The 23,419-nt window shown below is 42.0% G+C and overlaps 1 protein-coding gene across 24 annotated transcripts in view; it reads right to left on the bottom strand.

The window, feature by feature from the left end:
• The window catches only part of CADPS (calcium dependent secretion activator), a 2,044,505-nt gene that overhangs the window by 781,130 nt on the left and 1,239,956 nt on the right, over positions 1-23,419 (bottom strand). For 10 of the 24 annotated variants that reach the window (XM_069643727.1, XM_069643719.1, XM_069643721.1 and 7 more), the window contains 5 exons: positions 8,682-8,783; positions 8,528-8,591; positions 8,148-8,271; positions 5,906-5,974; positions 5,025-5,042 (listed from right to left, as the gene is read on the bottom strand). In XM_069643727.1, the coding sequence (XP_069499828.1) occupies positions 5,025-5,042; positions 5,906-5,974; positions 8,148-8,271; positions 8,528-8,591; positions 8,682-8,783 (377 nt within the window). The remainder of the gene's footprint in view (positions 1-5,024; positions 5,043-5,905; positions 5,975-8,147; positions 8,272-8,527; positions 8,592-8,681; positions 8,784-23,419) is intronic. The other 14 variants (XM_069643731.1, XM_069643737.1, XM_069643740.1 and 11 more) reach the window with 3 other exon arrangements.

Raw genomic sequence — 23,419 nt, 5'->3', positions numbered from 1 at the left:
GACTATTATACTTCGCTGTTTGGTTTGCTACTCAGCTACTACTCTTAAGAGTATATCCCTTGGAAGATGTTATTGTGACGAATCAACTTCCGGGTCATCAGTGGTCCAGGAATGATCACCGGTTTCTAAACCATTATTCAGCCCCACACCTATAGTACACCAGAAGGGATCCGCGGATCGTTGGTTAGTTGCAACACCTTGAAAATACAATTATTACCCAATGATAAAAGGGACTCTCCAGTCAAGGTTGTATGCCAATATCGACTTTATCTCTGGGCAGGCATTTACTGCCAGCCGGGAGAATAGTGAGGCTTTCCCTCAGGCCACTCGTATATAAGGGGAAGCAGTGGAAGTCGTCTTTCAGACAGTAGCCGCATGGGGTCGCGCTGAGCCAGTTTACAAAATGGCTTCACAACTGCAGCTTCCTCAAGTGTATTTTGTGCCGTCAGAAAGACCTTTAGAAAGCAACAATCTTATTCGGATGTAGGCCGGTTTAAAAACAAAAAAAAGTCTTGATGTTAAGCTTCGCTGGGCGTAAACTCAACTCAGCAGCCTCGTCTATTCTGGTGGTATCACTACCAACTGCAGTGAGCTATACACGCATACCTAGTGTGTGAACTGTACATATTTAAGAACTTCTAAAGGCTCTTAAATTACTTGGCCGTGTCAGATTTCCACCAAATATAGTCTTCGTCAAGGACTATAGAACAAAGTATCATAGCATAACGAGGTTTCCTCATAACAGCATCAATCGTGACATACCAACATATCAAAAAAGGCCTCAACCCAGGTAGAAAACAATGCTCTTGTCTGTCTTCCCAAGTGCATACTTTTTTATAGATGAAACGTGGTGAAAGACTGCATACTGAGCCTAGGGACAAATACAACACGCTTAATGCTGAGTCCTATTCTAACTGCCCTCCCACAGTGAGCAGAAAAGCAGAGCACCGGCAAGCATTCCCACAAACCCTCTGCTGCTAGGCCCAGCTGTCAACGCCCCCGTGATCAGCTGCAACTCATTACTCTGAAAATATCGCTCCTCAAAAGACCTAAACAATACGACTAATTAGGTACTGGATATACTCGAGCAATATTAGAAACTTCCAGTGGCTTTTGCCTACGACTCTGCATCTCCAACTGCCAGAGTGAGGTCTTCTGTGAGCTACATTTCCTAAATTGCCATTTTAGATCCCACGGATCGATGACGTTGCATCATGCGTTGGGTCACAAATCTGAAACATAATCAGATGCCCGTTTTATGAGTTTTACTCTGCATTTAGAGTATCACTTTCGTGCTGCTGCTGTGGCGAGTGCCTGTGTTAATGTCGTGATGCAGTGCATGCCAAAAGTATGCCAGATTCATGGAACGTTCAGCGTGGTGCAAAGTCACGTTGCGAACACCCTGATTCACGGAGAGGTGCAAAGTGTATTTTTTGCAGTGCAAGGTGACTGCACCACGTTTGCACCAGGGCACTGTAAAGATACACTTTACAACGCTCTGTCAATCAGGGTGTGTGTTGGCAGTAAAAAAAAGAGAACCACAATAAAAGTTCCATGAATCAGGGCCTAAGGGCCTGATTTACGAAAGCATGTTTCAATGGAGCAATTCCATTGGAAAAAGCTTTGTGAATCAGGGTCTAGAGCTCCTGGTTTCATGGCATTTATTTTTCATTCGTTTCCGTCTGTATTCATCCATACTTAGTTTTGGGCTATTTTTTCTGTATTCATCCACATTGATGTTTTGTCATGTAAAAAAGGTAATTTGCATGCAGCGTTTTTCTGCATGTACTTTAATGAAAAAGGCATGAATTAAGAAACATACAGCCAACAATTGGAACAAGCTAATCCACATCCATGTCAGTTCCATGTTTACCACAGCAACAGATTGTCGCTCCTATGATAGATGCTAACCTAAGTTAAGTGCTGTCAGCGATTTTAACTTCGTTATTACTATAATCTATGTAACTTTTACATTCTCCATCCAGCAACGCGACTGACCTGTGATGCATGATTGACAGCATAGGGAACCAAGCAGAAAGACCTGCTTTCCAGGTTTTTCTCTCCATTTTTATGACTACAATCAGACAGAAGGCAAATTGATTTCCATCTGTAGTTATGTGTAAACACGGAAAACAGGGGGCCCTAGTCACAATCCTGGCTACAACTGCGCTCCATCTAAGGCTGTGATCTTGGGTCTGTCTATTTATGTCGAGTTGCAACGATTGAGAGAGCCTAGAAAGAAAAGAGCAAAAAAGTGGGCCTTATGATCGTCTACTTACAGAAGATGAAAAAACATTAGGTTCAGGCTTGAGAACAGTTTAGCGACTATCAGCGTTGTCGTAAAGCAGCCTGTTCCTGGTAGGCATTAATAATGTGACTATTGTGGCATATTAGCACATGGAAACCGTTATTGACCTGCTCCAAGCCAATCTTAATGAGTAGAGTGCAGTTAATACTACTGGCATTGACTGCGCTCTGATCATTCTGTCTTCAAAAATGGAAACAACAATGCAATTTCCAGGAAAGATTTATGTCAGCAAGATATGTCCTTTCTGACAGGACCTTTTTTGCTGCAATATCCTATTTAACACACGTGAGTGAAAAATAAAACTGGGAAACATGTTTTGTCTTTCTTTCACTTGTACATGACTTCAAATCCATGCTCAAGTTAAGCCTGTTTCAGTTCTACCAAATTTACAATTACAGTGCTTAATTTATTAGAACAAGTATGTTGTTTCAATATTACAAATTACGACCATATTTAATTTATTATCTCAGTTGCCCATTAACCCAGTACTAACGGATCTTGTTTTCGATTACCAACACAATTTAAAAGCATGTGTTGCTACGACCACCACTCTGTGTTAATAGCCTGATAGACCCTTGATCATTAACCATTCGGCCTTTAAGGCTATAGTAGTACGGTTGCTGTGTATATCGTGAGTATTTGAACAATGTTCTTAAATATAATTTTCTCAATGGAAGGATTTAAAACATCTCAGAGAAAAAAAATCCAAACGGTGAACGAAAATAGTTGTAATAGAACATCATTATATTCACTGAGGTATGTAAAATAAAGTGCCACAAAGAAGCACTTAACAGTTTATATTTATGCCTCTCCTATTGCTCTCAAAAAGCAGCAGGAAGGCTGTTTTTGAGTGCTGACATTTTAGGAGATAAAAGAACTGAGAAAAGAAAAAAATGATGTGCGTCGGATCACAATATTTGGCCTATTCAGAAATCTGCAATCAAACTCAGCGTTTCAAATTGGACACTCAACTAATCAACCACATGAGACCACATTATGGAAACCTTTTAGTGGTTAGTTTGCATGGTATTTACACTAATGCAAAAATTGCTTGTGTACAATCACGCATGATGTCAATGCATGTTTTGCACCAAAGCAAAGTTTGCTAATACTATTAAATATTAGCACTCTGACAGACATTGCCCTCGGGAAAACATGTAGAATACGTTTGTTTGCCCTAGAATCATTGTTATCATAGTGCTAACATTGTGCAAACGTGCAATTGTCTCAGTTTAACGTTTTTTATGTCTGGTATTACGCACAAATTGTGCAATCACAAGCACATTTTTGCACATGCGCAACTGGCACTGCAGGTGTGTTTGTGTTGATGAAGGCGTATAATCAGGATTTTCTGGTTGACCAATTTATCATAATACAGCCCTTAAGGTTCACAAATTAGAGAATGTGTTGGGCAGCAAACTACACTGATCCTTCCTGTACAACTAACTTCTGTAGGTGCTGCATATGTAATTTCACACGTTTCCCTAGCTGCTCTAAAAGGTGGAGAGATGGGATTAGGTTGAGGTAGGCGGGGGCCCTTACCATCGCCGGGTAGTACAGTGGAGGTCATCAAAGGGTCCATGCCCCAAAGAGTGCTTTCTTAGATAGAGTATGCCACCGATTTCACTTCTATTTCTTAAAATGGGGTAGAAATAAAGTGTTGTTCACCAACACTCACACAGCACTACAGACTGTTGCCGACGTTGCCAATGTGACGAATGTGTGTCTTGTGGGCCTGTTGCTACCAGCCAAGGGGAAACCTGTGGCAGCACGGTGCAGCGTCAATGGTTGATCTTCCCGAGCACCCATAACACCAATTGCGATGTCGCAGTTCAAACTGCACAGTAGCAACTGAAAAGCTCTTGCAGAAGGTAAAGCTGGAATCCATTATGATGCTGGGCAGAAGAGGCCGTGTACGATTCCCTAACGATAAGCAGTACAGTACAGCTGATAAACGTCAGAATACAGAGAACTGAATTAATCAAACCATATCCAGAGAGCTTTTAAATGATGACAAAGGCACTTTTACTGAGCTGTTATTGTTAGTGTGGTTTTATGTCAACATGTTATGTGTGCCTATCTGCTTTGTATTATATCCACTTTTGCATGGTCTGGTTTATATTGCTAAATGATTTGCACAGGTGGTCTTTTAATTTCAATCTCAGTGTGATGCAGCATTGTATTTAAATGTACGAAACTGGTCGCTGACATGGTTTGTGGTATTTGATGGTGTGAAGGACTTGGAATAATTGCGGCTAGCGTCGCCTCGTTTTACTTTGTTGCCTGGTCGAAACCACACGAGACGAGGGCCTCTGAGTGTACATGTACAGAAACACACACATTTTAAAAAGCCATAAAAAAAAGAAAAACATGAGAAAGCAAAATGAAGATTCGTTTTGTTATATGTGCCTGCGATGCGTGTTCATATAACATGCCAAATCGCTGAGCACTTGGCATAGGAATGATCTTTATTGAATCTGGAAAGAGGAGAGATGTCTGTCAGAAAGTGAGATGTGCAGTACTGTTGCAGGGTGCGGTAAATTGAGGACATGTGGCATAACGCATTATGCAGATATATATAGACAGCACAAATTAACTCCTTAAGGATTACTGTAACTCCATCTTTTGGAGTACATAATTTAAGGAGCTTCATAAAGAAAAACAGAAATATAGCTTTACAGTCCTATTAGGTTATAATGCATATACAATTGTTCACCTGCATCCTTTTGATTCTCTACATGAAAGAGAGAGCGACAAGGAGAAAAGAGAGAGAAACAAGAACAGATATGCAGGATTAATGAGCAAGTGGACAAAATGTTACCCCCCGCCTACGTGTGACATATGACATTTGGAAAGGAAAAAAAGCTGCCCATTTAATACCACTCCCCAATAAGGCACCTATTGATCCAATAGGGCGCCTATTGGGCTCCATCTTAGAGATGGGGCGAAGCTAGACCAAGCAAACAGAAGATCAGTCAGACTGTGATCCCTGGGAGACCAAGCTGTGCAACATATGGTGGCCATTTTGAGGTCCCATGTTACATTTACCACCGGGTCAAAAGGTCAAGAAAAAGTCAATCATTTCCTGAGAACAGAGAAGAGACACGTACAGTTTTACATAAAATACAGAGGATAACTTTTCAGGTTTTTAAAACTAAAATGTTTTTTTTTAAAGATCTTCAAGAGCAAAGGGTGGGCTGTGCTGTTGCCAATGCCCTTATGCTAGCCTCTGGGTCATTGTTCTCGGTGTGCTGTAGCTGCTACCTTTTGATTGTGTACCAGTGACAAGCACTTAACAAATTGAGGTTACACAAAAGCAAAGTAAAAATGCATTCAGGTCACAGACATAAAGAATAAAGGAAAAACTTACAGACAATCTGATTTTATCACAGACAAATGGCTGAGTTGTCTAACCTGTTTTAGGCTGATCAAAAGTGACTGGACTTCTCACACTGGGTTTCACAGACAGAAGCAACAGACAAGCCAATGCTAAAAGACTTGAAGCGAGGAAAGTGAGTTGGTTTGGATCTGGATTTCTTGAAATAATGGAAACAGAAAGAGTGAAGACAGGATGGAGAGGAGGTGGTAGGTACTCACGAATGGTTAAATCCATCACTTGAGAGGCCAAGCAGAAGACAGGATGTTCATACATTTCTCTCTTTTTCCCTATAAAAGAGGATTTGGGCATGCAAGAGGCTTAGGTCAGAGGTAAAGAGGTCATAGGTCAGAGGAAAACTTTACATTAGGTTAAAAGGGAAAAAAAAGGCTGTAGAGTATTTGGGATACACATAGGATAAAAGAAAAAAAAAGAGTTTTAAAATTGAGAGATCTAGTGGATTAACCATTCAGCATGCCATGAGTCACAAGAGAAGTTGCGACCATGTGACTAGGGCTTTCGCTTGAATTGCTTTTGCAAGGATAATAGTGATCCAAACATCATGAATAAAGGGAAACAGAGTAATTTGGATTTGGGATCCAAGATACTAAGGGGGTAATCCTTTAGTATCTACAGATTTTCACAGAGTTTCTTCATAAACATAGCCTCACACAATATTACTACACACAATATTTACATAAGCCGACTAGACTTACTTGTTTCAATTGAGATTGTTTGCAATACATGCTAGCATGCACATTTTTGTGCATGCCACACAGTAGTAATATTCTGGGTGACAAAGTTATAGTGGACTATGCCCATGGGAGAAACCCGGACACATGCAGCTGGTGGATGTTGGGTTGTTCAAATTAACAATCCCAGCATGCTCAGAAATCAGTGCCACAGCCACTTTCACGCAGGTAGTGTGGGGAAAGTGGCCGTGCCAACAAAAGATAGGGAAGGAGAGAAGCAGAAGAGAGCAGGTAGTGTGGAATGAAGTACTTCTCTGAAAAAAGAGAGCTGAAAAAAAAGAGTTTGTTGCTTCAAAGTAGTCCCAGACCTAAAAGTCACAGTGCAAAAGAGGGCAGGTCATTAACACAACCACCAAGAAGAATTGAGGCACAAAAGGAAAATACACACTAAGGTGTTCTACTTGGGAAATGAATGCATTTTTACTTACAGGTCTTACAGTGTGTTTTTTGCACAGTTTAATCTGAAAGGAGAGAGCAGATCTTACCAAGACGTTAGTACTAGTTGTATGGTAGCCTAGGGAAGCCGGCTTTATGCAGACCCACAATAGAAGCGACACTTCTAATGAACTGATCTCCCTGCGTCTGCCCCATGTGCTTTAAAGAATACAGTTTACAGAAGGCATCAATTACATGTCCTGGCTAGTGAACAACTTTTCAAATACAGCATTTCAGAAAACGTTCAGCCAGCTATTTACTCGTTACCAAGCCAGGAGTTGGCAAGCCTGCTTTCTGTCTGCCCCATTCTTAAGTCTTTCTCACTTGATGCAAACTAATAAGTTAATTACTACTGGCTGGCAATTCGTTTCACGGTCGAAATAGAGTGGCCCCCACATACAGGAGAATTACAGGGGCAGGTCCTGCATAGCAACTTGGCATAACTAAAGTTCATGCTCCCTCCCAATAACATCTCAACTGTGCGTGAAAGAATTTTCGGTCTCATTTCAAAAATGTCTTTCTGATTTGTACAAGCAGCAGGCCTTACAAAGCATCCCTGATCTGATGACATGTGTAAACTAGACATCCGATTAACATGTCCCTGACCGACAGTGGCTTGGAAGGTATTTCTACAAACAGCAATGTCAGATTGATGGGCGCTTGTGTCTAACAGAAAACAGGATTTGCTCCATGCATTATAAAAAGAGGGGTCCCGGGGTTGAACTAACAAGGACGAAGCAACAACTGAATCAAAGATCTTTTCCTTCTGCCTCTTCAATAAATAGTTGGAACCTGTACCTAAATTGCGTCTAGTACTCAGTATTCCATTTACACTAATGCAAATGTGTATATCTGCGTTGCTTTCATACCTACCAATTGACTAGATACAATGTCATTTATTGCATAGTATGAAAAGGCAAAATGAGCATGTTGACTCTTTCCACTATTCTTCTGCTAACATCTCCACTTCTGCGTTTTTGAGAGGCGAACCCTTTAGCTAGATAAAATGTCATTTATTTCATAGTATGAAGAGGATAAATGAGAATCTTTAAATGTTCCACTATCCCTCTGCTAATAACATCCTCAACACTCTGCATTTTTGAGAATCGAAGCTTTTAGCTTCATCCTGACTCTTCATTCTTGTAAAACCAATCGCACACGTTTTAAAATTGTTAACTATATAAATGTCCACATCGATTTAATTGGAAACATAATATGGCACAACGATTTAAAAAAAAACCCATAGATTATTGATTTTCACCTGTGACAGCCTTACCTTCAATTTTGGCATATTCTGATAGTCGAGTGTAGTTGGTCAGTGCTGCTTGCTCTAAACATTTACGGATGACAGTTTTTACGTCTTCTTGAGGGACAGGGGTCACTATGTCTTTCATCAGGACCTTGATGTAAAAAAATGTATCTACTGTGATGTCAGTATTTCATTTGTCAACTCTAAAATTGACAAAATCCACGTGATCATAACAAATCTGTCTAAAGTGCAATACAGCAAAATAGAATAATTGAATGATTCAGTGAATTTGACTCAAATTAAAACCATGTACATGGGCTGTGACATACAAGTAAACACATTTTATTTCTATTTTTTTAGCCTTCAATTTCTATTAAAGAGAATACATGTTTCAAGACATAGCTTACCCGTTCCAGCAGAGACAGAGTAGCTTTTAGCGCACCCTCCGGTCGACCAAATGGAAAACAGTACCTACAAATAAAACACTTTTGTTTTTATTTTGTTCTCTCAGATTGTTTTGTAGAGTATTAGAATACATGAAACGAGTTTCAAAAGTTTTACCTAAAATGCGTAATTTGGTTTTCCAGTAGTAATCGAAGCCTTTCTTTGATTTCTTCAAAACGTTCTTTCTCTTCGACAGTTACGGTCCCTATTCCATCAGGCCTGAAGGAAAATAATACCATAATTGTGTTAAACTTCTCTCTGTGACATCCTTCAACAATAACAATATAGTTAAGCTCTTGGGTTTTATGGTATGTTTGTTCAACTTTTCTGTCTGTATTTATCCATATTTAGTTTTTTAGTAATGTTACCTGTATTTAACCATATTTATATTTTCTCTGTAAAATCTGTAAAATAAATAGTTGCAGCTGGTGCTTTTCTGCATAATTGAAAATGTAGCCCTTGTATGCCTGTAACAGGAAGCTCAGAGAGCTGCGCTCTTTCACTTAAAGCAAAGATCAATTGTCACCTAAAAAACAAACAGGTTCTCCTTCTGCTGACATACATATCAGAGTAACCCTTTAAAAAACTTGAAAGAGAACTACATCACTTTCCTTAGCCCCTCCATTATGTCATTTGAACACCCACTGCCCTGCCAGGAGTAATTGACAGCACGGTCAGCTAATCAAGACAGAGGCAAACCTGATTATTTACACTTTTTACAAATCAATATGGAAAGGAGACAGAGTAATTTCCATCTATATTTATGTGTAAAAATCAGTAAAAGCAGAAACCTGGGCGCTCTACATTTAATGGTGACTTTGAAATCTGAAAGAAGTGTTTGTGCCACTTCTCTGCACATCCCCGCTGGGAAAGTAACGAGGATGAGATACTTCAAAATCAAAGTATTCAAAGTATCAGTACCGCAAAGAAACAGCTAGACAAGAATGCTGTATGGTTTCACTTTTACTTGTGGCATAAAGTTGCTTGGTTCTAATCTATTTGCATTTTCAAATGCAACTTCCTTGTTTGACATACATTTGATGCGTTGATAGTATATAATGTATCTCACCATACAGCCAACATATTGCAGAACCAGTACAATTATATAAACATACTCCAACCCTAGAATATGTGTGGAAAGTGCTGGGTCGTGGGAGAAATGTGGGGAAAGTGCTAGTTAGTGACAGAAGAAAAACACCTTTTGCATGGGTAATGTTACATAGGGGCAATGTTTTTGCAGGAAACGTAAAATTTCGTTTCTTAAAATAGAAATGACTATAAACATGCACGTCTGACTAATGTTTTCAAATCATCCCATTAGCTTCACATTCTAAATATGACTGGATCAGTTGCTCAGAATATGTGGCAAGGACACATTCAGCCAGCGATTAACATGTGACTGAACATCAACGGGCCCTGGGTATTTAAAGTTCATTTAGAAATGTTGCCAATGGGGATTTTTCAGGAATCAATTCTGAACAAGATATGCAGGCTCACTGTTCCTCTGGGTGTTATGCGTGAAGCAGCTATTTGAATAAAGTGAAGGAATACCCAAACACAGAAATACAAAAGTGAACTGGAAAGTAGGTCCACAAAGCCTAGAGCTGTCTGCTTTCCTCCTCCTTCGAATCATGGACACATCCGTGCTTTCCACCTTTACCCCTGAGTAGTTTTATCCCAATTGCTCAGGGATTTCAAAGTTCAGGGAGAAAAAAAGTATGGGCGGAGTCTGTGGAGACTTATTTCTATGAGTTGCTGTACACTCCCCGAAAACTATGGCAGAAAGTTAGCAAAATGCCTGCATTTGTGTTTGTCCCTTACATTGTGGGACAAAAGGTGAAGTGTAAGACGATACAAAGTGCCCGTTTGTATTTCCGATTTCCTCCAGCTCAGATACGTTTCACAAAATGGCTGCTCTCGGAATATTTAGCCTGGACCGTAATCCACGAGACGAGGGTAGACAGCCCTGCTAATCCACACACTAAAGGAGTCGGCGGCCCAGACGGTCAGCCTGTTTAGTTTCTATTATTGACATGCAAATAATACGGATTTTCTCTATTATCGACGCTGGCGAGATCTGCACAGTCTCCTTTTTGGTAATGTAAGTCGTCTGTCTGAAAACCAAACAAATGCTCCTGCTTAAAGCTCCACTTCCAGCCTGCACTTTAGACTTCACAAATTCTCAATCGTAGACAGTCTACACAAAAAGGGCTGGCAAGGCAGTGCAAAGCTGGCATTGAACCTCCTGCCAGGGGTTAATTGGTACGTTTTATTTTTCGTAATTTCAGCAATCACTCCATAGAATGGCAATCAGTGCAGACAATCAACATCGCATTTTTGAAAGTTAATAAAATAAAATAATAAAAAAATAAAAAAATTATATTTGTATATATATATATATGGTAACAAAAACACACAATATTGACGGGTTGTAATTCTACAAAAAACCTATAAATTTGTACAAAAGTCACCCAAGACCTTACTGCTAAAAACAAACAGTCTTTATTTCAGCATCTTAATGCAACACACCTTGTTATGGAAAGCACAACATCTTGCGCTCACCTGCATGACAGACAAGTAAAGAAGTCACTCACCCTGCAGGATGAACTTTACCACGCGTTCCGCTCGCTTGCCGCGCTTCGCCAGGCTTTTACATTCACATATATATAGATGCATGCATTTCCAAAACTCCAATGTTGTGTCTACGTTTATTTCGCCATATTCCATTGTCGGTGCCTCTCGGACAGCCAGCCTGGCCTCGATACAGTCCCCATGTCTGCCTTGTACAGTACACAATGGGTAGTGAACATGTGTCAATCTGGATTTATTTATTTAATTATTCAAGGTTTTTCCTATTGTCTGAAATGAATGACGAGCTCCATGACAGAAATGACTTAAGATGCCATTTTGAGAAATTCTAAAACATCAGGTACCATATTACAAAAACTTTGCATTAGTGCAATTTTCCTAGAGCAAAACATCTCTTTCAGTGACTTTCTTTTTTTCACCAGGGCAAAGGACTACGACTAGAGTACACAAATGCATTCACATTTTTTTCTGAACTATAGCAATTTTTCCCCAGCGGAAACTGCACTTTCATTGGTGCAAATGTTCTCTTATACCACCTGCACTCTTTCAATATAATATATATTTGCACCAGGGCATATTTGACCCGGTCCAAGCAAGAGAGTGGCATTCATCTGGTGTAAAAATGCATTCAAAGAATGCTTTTTTTTGTTTTGTTTTGCATTAGGACAATTTTTGCCCGGTGCTCATTTTATTTGCACCAATGCAAAGTTTCTGGAACTTTGCACTGGTGAACGTGCATTATCTGGAGCAGGTCAAAAAGGTTCCCTAGAACAACGCACTAATACTGTGGAAAATGACACTTTAAGAGGGGCGAAGTTTCTGCATTCTACAGCTTATCTGTGAATTAGCTACGCAACATGATAGCGATCCGCACTTGCCATGACCATGGCATATAACATTTCGAACAACAGACGTATACCTATGCATGAAATAAAAAAAAGATACTTCATGACAGAACACACGTTGCATTCGAATAAAAGGATATGCATCCCATTCCCTCTATAGCGCAGATCCTTTATCAGAACCCCCATTAAAAGTATTCTTTGAGAAAGGTGAACGCAACATTGTCCAGGGCAATGCTGTATTTATGGGATGCCAGGTAGCAGCATGAGGAATCCAGCATGTTCCTGTATTTCACACTTGCTGCAAAATCCACGCGTTAATTGTCGCCATTTTGGAGCACACATACATGTCTGGGAGGGCCTGCCAACCACCGCCCTTCACTCTTGCAAGGCCTCCCTTTCTCACGCAGCCCCGGACTATATCACAGTTGACGTGGCGAACATCTCTTGGATCTACCTTTCAAATGTTCGGCCAAACATGTTCTCACTGTCCTTCAGAAACGTGACATTTTCGGCGGCATGATAGGAAGCATGTCACGTCGGCTGCTCCTCAAGTTGGCGTCAGAGTGGCTGGCACCAGTTCTGTCATCTCTACTCTCCTCACGATCGCCTCTCTTGAGCCGTGTCACAAAAGATCACCATTCCAATGTTTTTGTCAAATTTCAAATACTATCACACGGCTTCACAGCTTCAGATGTTCCAATTATGTTATTTTCTGTTGTTGCTCATCTTCGCGGAAGCTTCGGCATTAGGATCTCATTAATTTATTTAAAAACATGCAGAGATCTCATCAGCAAGATATAAAAATAGTTTTACAAACGTCAGCCCAATTATCATTTAATGTGTTCTGCAATAAGACAAAAGAGAAATACTTCCTGGTGGCATAATGTTATATTCATTATTTTATATATATATTGTGTTGTTGCAATTTTCACCCATTGTAGACATTTTTTTAAAATATAATTAAAGGCGTGAACATCTGTCATAATAAACAATTTAGTAAAACTCAGCTATTCTTTTTATCTGTTGCTGATAGAAAATATATGCTAATGTCAAACACCATTAAAGTGTATATCACTATTGGGGAGTCACCTGTAAAGCTGTCATTGCATATATGATATAAGTTATTTAAAAGGCGCTTAATACCCAGAGGTTTCTAAGTGCGTACCCAGGGATGGAACCTGTGTTGCTCTGTGTTGTCTTGCTTCCAAGGCGAGCACATTGCCCCTGAGCTATCCTCCCAAGGCATACCTCAGGCCAGGAGGATACTCAAAGCTCAGGTTCATGCTTTGAGATGGGAGAAGAGCAGATTCTTCACAAACTACTCGTCACAGGTGTGGGGAGTGATAATACTGATACACAAAAACATTGACTTTAAGGCCGGGTCGATACACATCGATCCAGAGGGCAGATATGTAGCAGTATCAGGCAAGATTAACAACAGACCATTAACACTAGTAAACACATATGGTCCCAACACGGACGACCCTTCATTCTATATTAAAATATCAACTCTCATAAGCCAGAACCCAGATATCCCAATAATATGGGGGGGGAGGGCGATTTCAACATAATACTCGACTTGGCCCTAGACAGGTCGAGCTCCAAACAGAATGAGCGACATTCTAGTGGTGTGAAATGGAAACCTCAATGCAGCATAGTGGAAATTTAAAAACGTCACTCTGTATTTCACTATGGACTGCCAGGCCATAGAACATTTTAGTTGGAATATCCGCAAAATCACGCCCATGGAATATTTTTTATTTGTATTTTAATGAGCATTTGCAGGCACTTATACAACTGAAAAGTGTTTCAAAGCACCACAAGACTAAATGGGAAGGGAACAGGGATAGAATTACAATGGCAAAACAGTAAATCCAGTCATAGTCCTAGACCTTACGGCATTCGGATTTGCAAGTGCAGAGAGGAGAAGTGCAGGAGATGGGGAGTGAGGGGAAGGGCGGCATAGGAGAGGGCAAGTGCTGGTGGAGGGCCCGGGAGGGAAGTGCTAATGGGAACCAAGAAGGAGAACCTCAGGCTAAGTGCTAGTACAGGTGACTCCCAGGTGGGAGGCAGAGCCGCCAGGCAGGGGCCCGCCAGGGCAGTGCAGTGGGTTGGGGTGTGGGGGGTGCTGGTATCGACTGGAAAGAAAGTCCTGGAATCCTGTGAGATGAGGATCAGACCACCAGTCACAGTGGGGTGATGTGCAGGGAAGGGTAAGAGGGAAAGAGGTAGAGAACAGCAAAGTATTTAGCAGTTTCTGGAAATTGAGGATGTCCATCTCAAGTCTGAGAGGGGCAGGGAAGCTGTTCAAAGGGAGGCACCAGGAGGCGCCAGCCGTGGAGACAGACCAGCCCCCCCTCTCTGCTTGGAGAAGCGTTTGACAGTCAAAGAGTTGGAGGAGCGTAGGGCCCTAGCAGGGGAATATTTAGGGAGAGAAATTCCAGCCTCATGATGTACAGAAACTTCTAGAAATGTTCAGACGTTTTTAAATTGATTTCAATTCCCCCAAATCCTAGTGGCCAGGTGAGGCCAACATCAGCATTCCGAAACACAGGCATAATTGCAGTGGGCGGCCTTGCATGCAATCTGTCATTCTGATCCTTGCTAACAGAAACATATTTTACAACTACCCTTTATTCTGAGTTACTATCATTGTTGATTCCAAGGTAAAACACAGAATGATGTTAGAATATAAAGGCAGGGTCACTTTAAACACACTTTTGTTAACCCAAAACATGTATCATTCAAGAACTCTAAAAAAAGATACATTTTTTACACCTTGTTTGAATGAGGCTTTAGTGGACGACCTTGGACAGTGATTAGGCAGCAAGTAGCTGGTGATGAGGGTGTCCCGGCCATTAATGCCCCGCTGACCAACTTAATGTTCCCAGTAGAGTGATTGGTGTGGTTATCATCCAGGATATCCCGTCTGCCAGACCATTATCACACAGGTGCTAATATAATTTTAAATAAAATAAGAAAACTTGTTTGATGTCATACTAACTTCTCCCTTGCAGCACGCATATAGTGTTAGTCCATTTTCATTGTTCATTACAAGATCAAGAGGGACGCTGAAAAAGGACAACACTTCTTGGGAGTTGTATCCGGTAAAAAAAACATTTTTTAAATTGCACTAGCGCCTGCATAATTTTTTCACATAATGATACTAAATGCTTTCTGACATCAGCTAATCTTGCGCTGATTCAGATAGTGCCTGCGGGGCAAATGTGGTTTCATGTGAAGGCCCCTGTTATGGAATTGTTTGACATTGGCTTTTAGTGCAACCATGAACTCTTCCTTAGTCTCCACAGACAATCGCAGTTTCTGTTATCCAAGGGATCCTCAGTGGCTTTAGGGTGGAGGTAAGGGGGGGGGGTGAGGGGGCGCGGTTAACTCTGTACCGTACCAGTGCCCTTTAGAAATGCTTGCAGATCGGCCTTCAAATAAAAGTTCAGTGCTGGGAGATGATGATACAGTCTTATTCATATCTATGGAGCTACTTTATTCCAGTTTTTGACCTACTTTTCGCTCTCTAATTGCAGGGACGTGTTCAAATATAAAATTAGGGAAGGAATTGGTCCGGAAGAAGGGGGAGCTGCTCTCTTGCAAACACTGTCTTGCCAAAGTGGTCTTCTGTGTAGACCCAAGTGCCATCCAACCCCCCATAAGTTGAGGAAGCTCTCTGCCCCTGAATGCTTTGAGTCTCCTGAACGTTGTGCGTTTGGGCCCGATTCATGGAATATTTGCCCGGTTCAAAGTGAATTTGCACTGCTGAAAAGGGGCTTTGCACTGCAGACTCAAACCCTGATTCATGGAACTGTGCAAAGTGTATTTTTGCTGTGCAAAGTGCGGGCAAAGTCATTTTGTACTGCAAAAATGACAATGCCCAGACTTTTCACTGCAAAAATACACTTCTGCAAGGTTCCATGAATCAGGGTTTGTGTCTGCAGTGCAAAGTCCCTTTTCAGCATTGCAAATTCACTTTGAACCTGGCAAATATTCCATGAATCAGATGTTTGCAACAAACGGATGCATCCGAAAGTCATCCTGTGCACCAGGACGGCCCGAACTCTCAAACGGTCCAAAGCTGTGTATATGTCCCTGCTTTGCACACATTGTGCTGTTATGCACAATATTCTGGCAGACAAAATAAGCACCCTATGCAGGGTGCATTGCACGTCTGAATTACTGTTACAGACATGGTTGACAGATTGTTGGTCATTTTTATGTTCCCAAAATGCACTTTGCTGTTATGCAAAGCAGCCTTATTCCTATATTCGGGGCACCCACATTATTCGACAGCTAGCTTGCTACTCGGTCCTGCTCACACCACTGACAATCCACCCCCTCCCACCTGCTAAACCCTCCTCCGGGTACAAAGGGTGGGGGATTTCCCCAGTACATGTTTTCTATTTCCAGCACTTTATTTCAACAACAAAAAACAACGCCTGCATGTTTGCAAATGTTTGGGACGAGTCAATGGCGTTGACATTGTTGTTTGTTACCTCAATGGCTTTTTTTTTCTTTTTTAAAGAATGATTGCATCTGACTCTGCACTTGTTTTAAGGATGCACAATGAGAAATGCTTTCATTCGAGCATTTACCATTACACATGTGCTACAGTAAGGTTACTGCTATGTCTGCTTATTAATGTCACTATAACCTTTGGCATAATCTGCACTTTTTTAACATGATGATCCTTTTTGAAGTTGTTGCCATTGTGCGTCTCACTAGCAAGGTTCACCAAAGTTTTCGTACTGACAAATGTAGTGTATGACTGGCTATTTCCAAGGGCCTTTTTTCTATTGCTAAAAAACAATCCTCTATATAGGGTGGTGGATAGTTCAGCAAAGAACACAACTTACATTTTGTGTAAATTGATTTTGCAATTTTCCAGATATTAATTTACAAATACTGCTCTCAGTAAACTCATAACTATATTTTTAACACATGTTCATATATAATTGCACAGTCTACTATGAAATATATATGTTTGAAAAAGAGAAAAAATACCCTCTAAAATACAGGAGAGAGAAAGTACACAAATGTTGTTTATGGGTTTTATTAAAATAATTCAGTCAGTATCAGGGTCGGACTGGGGCATACAATTCTCTCGGGCACCAATGAAAGAGTGGCCCACAGTTGCAAATGGCAATTCATTCCTTTTGTGACAGACTGTTTGAATAGTACGCGAGGGGGATTTTTTTGATAAAATGTGGTGCAAATTGTGCATTTTGAATGTATTTATTCAGCAACACTGGTCAAAACTACTAGCTGCATAGTGAAGTAGCTCATCAAACTGACACACATTGGCCCAAAAAGTGGCCCACTTTGACCAAAGAAACGAGCCCACACCAGCATTGTGCGTTTTTGGTTCGGGCATTGCCCTATTGCCCTATAGGCCAGTCCGAGCCTGGTCAGTAAACATTTTAAAAGCCATCATCACCTGCTCTAAGGTCACCACAGTGAAATATGAAACTCATATTTCACTGCAGTGATGTCTCACATACACGCATACCTACCTTGTGCCACTGTCCCTAGTACAAAAACTGAGCAGGTCCCTCTTTATGCCACTCTGTACGACTCCACACAGCAGCTCAGAGCCCGCCTCCTGCCTGCACACAGGCAACACTGAAACAGGAAGTGATGGATTGCTTAGAGGAAAGTATGCTATCAATCCCCTCAAATGCCAAATGCGCTGATAGACACCTGTATACAACATAACACTGTATGTGGGTGACTAGCGTCTTTGTCATGTATTGAAAGTGGTAACTTATTACGTGGTAGATTTCATTGTGGATTTTATCTTTCTATTTTAATGGGTGCATCTCCGTTTGCCCCCTATGCACCATCTCCCCAGCCATTTCTTACCCCTCTACATCACCTACCCCTCTACATATACCAATTTCCTCCATGATGAAACAGACCACAGAGTAACTACCAACTTTGTAATTTATTAGGGTGACAATCAAATAAGGGGAAAAAATTCAGCTTGTGGTTCAAAGTCACAAAATAGACATCTTGAGCTTCACTCTCGTTGTCCATCAAATACGACTCTGAACCCCTCCGTGGAATATTTCCCCGATGTTGATAGTCACCCATGTACCATTCTATATATGCTCTATAGCTGCTTTTCAGATATCTGTACTAGTAATTATTTAGCAAATGCAACGGGTATATCTTTTTTTCAATTTCAAAAAGAAAGTCCTGAGACTAAACTACGGAATTTGAAACAAACACAAAGCACCATCATGTGTCCAGGTGCACTAAATGCAACATAATGTACTTCATCTCTCGAATTGTATAAGGCCACCAGAATGAATCCTGGAGTGGTAGAATAATTGCTCTGTGAATTGTATATTTTTATGTAGAGGACAAAGTCACCTAGGCAATGCCCATTGAGTGGAATGTGGAACTGTGGGGGCAAGGGGGCAGAGAAAGCAACCAAAATGTTACAACCCCTAGAGGTGTTATGTGGTGGATCCCCCAGAGCTCACCCAGTCTTCCACAGGGCACCTCACTGCAAGGGATGTCATTCCCCACTGAAGGAAATATATCTAATGAGAAATGAGGGTGGCTACCCAATGCTGCCATACAATAAGGTACATGATGTTATGGGACAGAATCACCAGAAAGAGTTATGAATTCCTTACACAAACAAAACCGTGGAAAGCACCAGGCTCGAATGCAAATCTACAAGTTGAGTGAGACCCCACAAAAAACACACTACCGGTATACTAGCCTAAGCACGGATCATGCAGCCCAATGATTAATACACAGTGCATATTACCAAGGAAAAACAGCCGAACTAAGCATGCATGATCTGTTCACACATGCTACCCATGAATGAGTGATCTTATGTGCTGCATTTCCAGTGAGAACCATGGAATTCTTGGTCATCATGACACTGCTTCCTGACCTCAAGGTTTGGAAACCATGTGCCATTAGGGCTCGGGCAAGGGTTGAAGAATATTATCAGATTATCAGAACAAACATACAATCTGGCAACAAGTGGAAATGAGGGGGCATACATCAAGGAAGGAGGAAGAATTACTACTCATGCAGCGGCCATGACCACCTACACTAATGTAGATAAGGGCCCATTGAACAGACCAATCACATGAGCAATTAGAATGTTGATTTGGTAGCAACGAGAGGGCATGGAAGAGAGACAGAGAAGAATTACCTCAGGTGGCCTCGACAAACAAATAGACCAAATATTCAGAGAGCCACCAAAGAGGAGATGGCTAAGGTAGCCACAAAGTAAACCCAGCATAGAGAGGAAAGTCTACAGTTGAGAGACTGCTGTAGGACTCAGCCTTTAGAAGATAAGGGTTGACAGTAGTCTTCCAGGGGCCCCATCCAAAGGAATCTAGTCAGAAACCGGTACTCGCTGTTAAAGCACCAAAGCCAGCTAAAAAAGTGTTCAGCCTATAAAAAGACCTTTAACTAGGGGCAATAATTACTGCAGCCTGGCAAATACCTAGCTATAGGATAATAACATTCCAGCCAGAACATTGCCCAGGAAAAAATTGGAAAACTACCAGTAATTGCCTTAGTAAAGCAAAAGGAAGACCACCACGACAAAAGCTGTGACATCTACAGGCATTGGATCAGTAAAGCATAAGAGAGACACCAAATGCAAGAAGGGGGCCATTTCATTGTCTTTGCCCAGTAGAAGTTCATCAAGATCCAGAGATCCAGAAGACAACTTAGTTTATGGATTATCTTCCAAGCCCAAGTAAACGATGTGGGTCTAGGCACTTAAAACTTCCCCATGACTGTAAGTGACTTAAATTATGCTTTCCACAGTGCTGAATCTCTGAAACCTTGTAAAGTAGCATACAGACTGGATATTTGACCCAGGACACTAGGTCCTCATAAATAGGCTCTTCACTGGACTCAAGTTAACCTTTCACCCAGACAAGCTTTCCATGAGACTAGAAGTTGGCCACATAGTATTATGCAGTGTAGCAATACCTATGTTTAAGAAACACCCATGTCGGTTTCGGATCCCTCAATCTGCCAAACAGAGTGATTATTGTGTATGTATTGTGTCAAAGCCCTGTTTCCTACTACCTTCTCCCAGTCTTGTTCACTCCATAAACTCTAATGTTTGCACTACTGTTCTTATCCTCCCTCCTCATGACACCAGTTCGAAGCATGAGGAGAAGGGAATTTAGAGGGAATGATGAGGACCATGTGATAAACGCTGACAAGTTGTTCTTTGAAGAGTAATGTTTCAGTTCTTTCCTGGAGTGGATAAGTAAGAAGGTAATCTACATGAGCATTAATATGACGTTCCCTAGCAGAACATGAGCAGTCTTTTGACCTTGGTTTCTAATTCTTGAATGTCTTATTTCCTCTCCGGATAATAGCATGGACTATTGTATTACCCTTGCCTCCGAAGATCTTGGGTTCTTTAGCCAGGTAGGATGGTTCCAGGGATCACTGCCTTGTAGGTGATATGTGTGATGCTGGAAATGCATCTGAGGGACAGGGCCTCTGTATCCTTGTCCTTTACTGTTTTTTATCGTGTTCTGTCGTGTTTTCCACGCAGGAGTTTGTGTGGGACTCCTGGTGGTGTAGCTCTCTCTCTTGGTTTGTTGAACAGACCCATGGGATACCCTTATGGCACCCATGGGTAGGGGTGCAACCCTGTGCCCCTAGTGTATGTTTTTGGGCACCTGTGGGTGGCCCACAGAGCAGGGTATGGGCTGGTGGCAGCTCCGTGCTGAAATGACTGAATTTTGGGATGCCCAGGCCCTGTCATTGGAATCGGTAGATTCCTGATGGAGACAAAATGGCTCCCATGGCCTCTTGCCTTCCATCACCTGTTACCTTGATCTTCCCGAAGTCCCGGGAAGCCCTGCCTCTGTCCCTTCCCCCTGACTGGCTGTTGGGTGGAAGTTCCATATATGGTAGTGTGGGGAAGTGCTGACCAGACTGGCTGGAGCCTTCCCAACGACCGTATGTTGTGGGTACGCCTGTGGGTGGGACCTGGGTGAATGGAGTGTGTGACGAATACGCATTCTATGTTGTGGGTGTCTAGTATCTGGTGGTTGACACAATGACTGAGACAGCCCTTCCCGAAACCGGTATGAAGTATGCAGTATGAAGTATGAATGGCACAGTACTTGTCCCAATACACATAACTTGTTGTGAGTGTCTGGAGAGAAGTGAATGGCTTGAATGCACTGTGTGCCTGATTGGTTGCCTGCTGCATGAATGCCCTTTGAGGTGATTGGATACTTCAGTGTGACCCAGCAGAATGAATGGGAGATCAACAGCATATCTGGGGACCTCTCACTGCTAGGAATCGTGTTCAGAAGTGTTCAGAGCTGAAGTCCAACCTACGAAGAGTAACTGAAGTGAAACTCACACTTAACAATGAAGTCCTGCTGGAAGAGAAGAATTGCTGTTGCTCTCCTTCGCAATCTGAAAGCTGCTGTGTCTCCAAGGACTGACCCAGAAAGGCACCCTCTTCCCAAGCTACGAGGGACCATCGTACACCAGCAGATCTTTGCCTAAGGTCCCTGGTAGACAGACCTTCAACAGGCTGCCGACCCGATACGGGGACTGCTGCGGAACTCCAAAGAGAAGCACCCAGATTGTTGTCCGCCACTGTCGATGACCGCCGTCGCCGACTGGAGCCGCCGGGCTCCTGTTTGCCTAAGAACTTCATTGATCCAAGGACGCTCTCGTCTGCATCGTCGCTGCTGTATCCTGCTGGAGAAGGCCTGACCGTCAACGCGCCGAGGAGATTCCGCCGGTGGGTTTCCCGCCACCCAAAGGCCACAGAGACGCCGACAACTTGACGCCCTTGCTGGGCCACAGTTCTTCAAACTCTTTGCGGTCCAGAATTATTGACACCGAGGTGCCTCGCATGCCTCTTCCTTGCAGGACGTTTACACTTCCCCATCAACGAGCACCGCTAGGAACGATGCGGCCACTTGACCGTCGTAGCTCAACCTGTTCTCTGTCAGACATTCGACGACCCGTGACTCCTGCCTGAAATGGAGGACACTCAAGAAGGGCCGTCGATTCCCCGACGCAGAACGCTACAACGCAAAGGTACTGTGGGGTTACAGAACTATTGGAAAGTCTAGTGTGAACAATATATGGACTGGGCTTGTATCCTTCTTCTACAGGTTGCCAGGGGGGGGGATCTCCACACAGAACTGTGTCTAGTGGTACGGGGCGAGTATTCTGCCAATTGCTCAACCAGTTTGCTTTCCTTCCTTTTTCTACTGCTGGTTTCCTCTTTATTCAGATCTGTGTGTCATTCTGACCGTATGCACTTTAATGAGATCTAATAAAGTTAGTGGTACCACTTTAGAAATTTTATATATTTACCATTGCTGATTTTCGGAGGACAAAGTGAGTTATCGTGATATTGTATCTACCTGTGAACATTAATTATATAAAGACTGTGTTGTAACCGATACAGTGTGTAGACATTCCTTTGTGGGTGCTTGGGGACTACACTGTACTTAAGAACCAGCTCGAATTACCTCCTGAGAAGCTAGGCCTTGATTGCTCAACTATGTTACCAATAATAGAGAATCTTGGCTGTGGTCCTCTGTGCCTCTCCTCTACCATATAGAGAGTGGAAGTGCAGACACCCCCCACCAGCGTCTTTACAACATGGTACTCTTGAAGAAAGTGAAGCTCATTGAGAATGGGTATAATGTGGTTACAATTATTTGCATCTTGCTGCATGATGAATGGAATTCAGATGGTCAGAGGGAAGGCTTGAATCATTGTGTGGATGGAATGGCCAGTTGGGGGACCGTTCTAAAGTCATAGGCTGGGATGTAAGCCTTGGCCTTGTGCAGAAAGGCTAGCATGTACAAGGTTGTTGGTGTTTTATGTCAATGGGTTTCCTGAAGGCAATGTTGCCACTTATAGTGAATCCAAGTGTTTAAGTACTGGACAAGACCTGTGGGGTAAATCAGCAAAGTTTCATTTCAGTCAGCCACTTTTATATTTACTTGCACTTGAGGAAACTCTGAGGAGAAGAGATTCTGTTTTTTGTGGGTGTTCAATTTGACAATCAACTAAAGGAACATTATCATGAAACATAGGTGCGTGATAGGACAATATTGTGCCAGGCCCTCTGGGTCAATTGCAGGCTTCTTTGGTAGAGTGTTAATCTAGCCTGGCTTCAGTCTATTAGTGAAGATGCCTTACGCGAGGGAGGCAACAATGCTGTGTTGAAGAGATGTGAATCCCTCTCCTTTGATGACTTTTGTAATGGAAGATGGGAGGATGATGTCTTTATAAAGGATGGAGTTGATGGAATGCTTGTCTAAGTATTATTATTATTATTATTATTATTATTATTATTATTATAATATTCCTGTGGAATTGAGCATGGACCTAACTTCGGGAATCAATGGAGCACCTTATTATCATAGG

This window comes from Ambystoma mexicanum, chromosome 2p, assembly GCF_040938575.1.
Source record: "Ambystoma mexicanum isolate Mex_15411 chromosome 2p, UKY_AmexF1_1, whole genome shotgun sequence".
Lineage (NCBI taxonomy): Eukaryota > Metazoa > Chordata > Amphibia > Caudata > Ambystomatidae > Ambystoma > Ambystoma mexicanum.
Note: the sequence above shows the minus strand (reverse complement) of the source record. Positions and strands in the feature narration are given on the sequence as shown.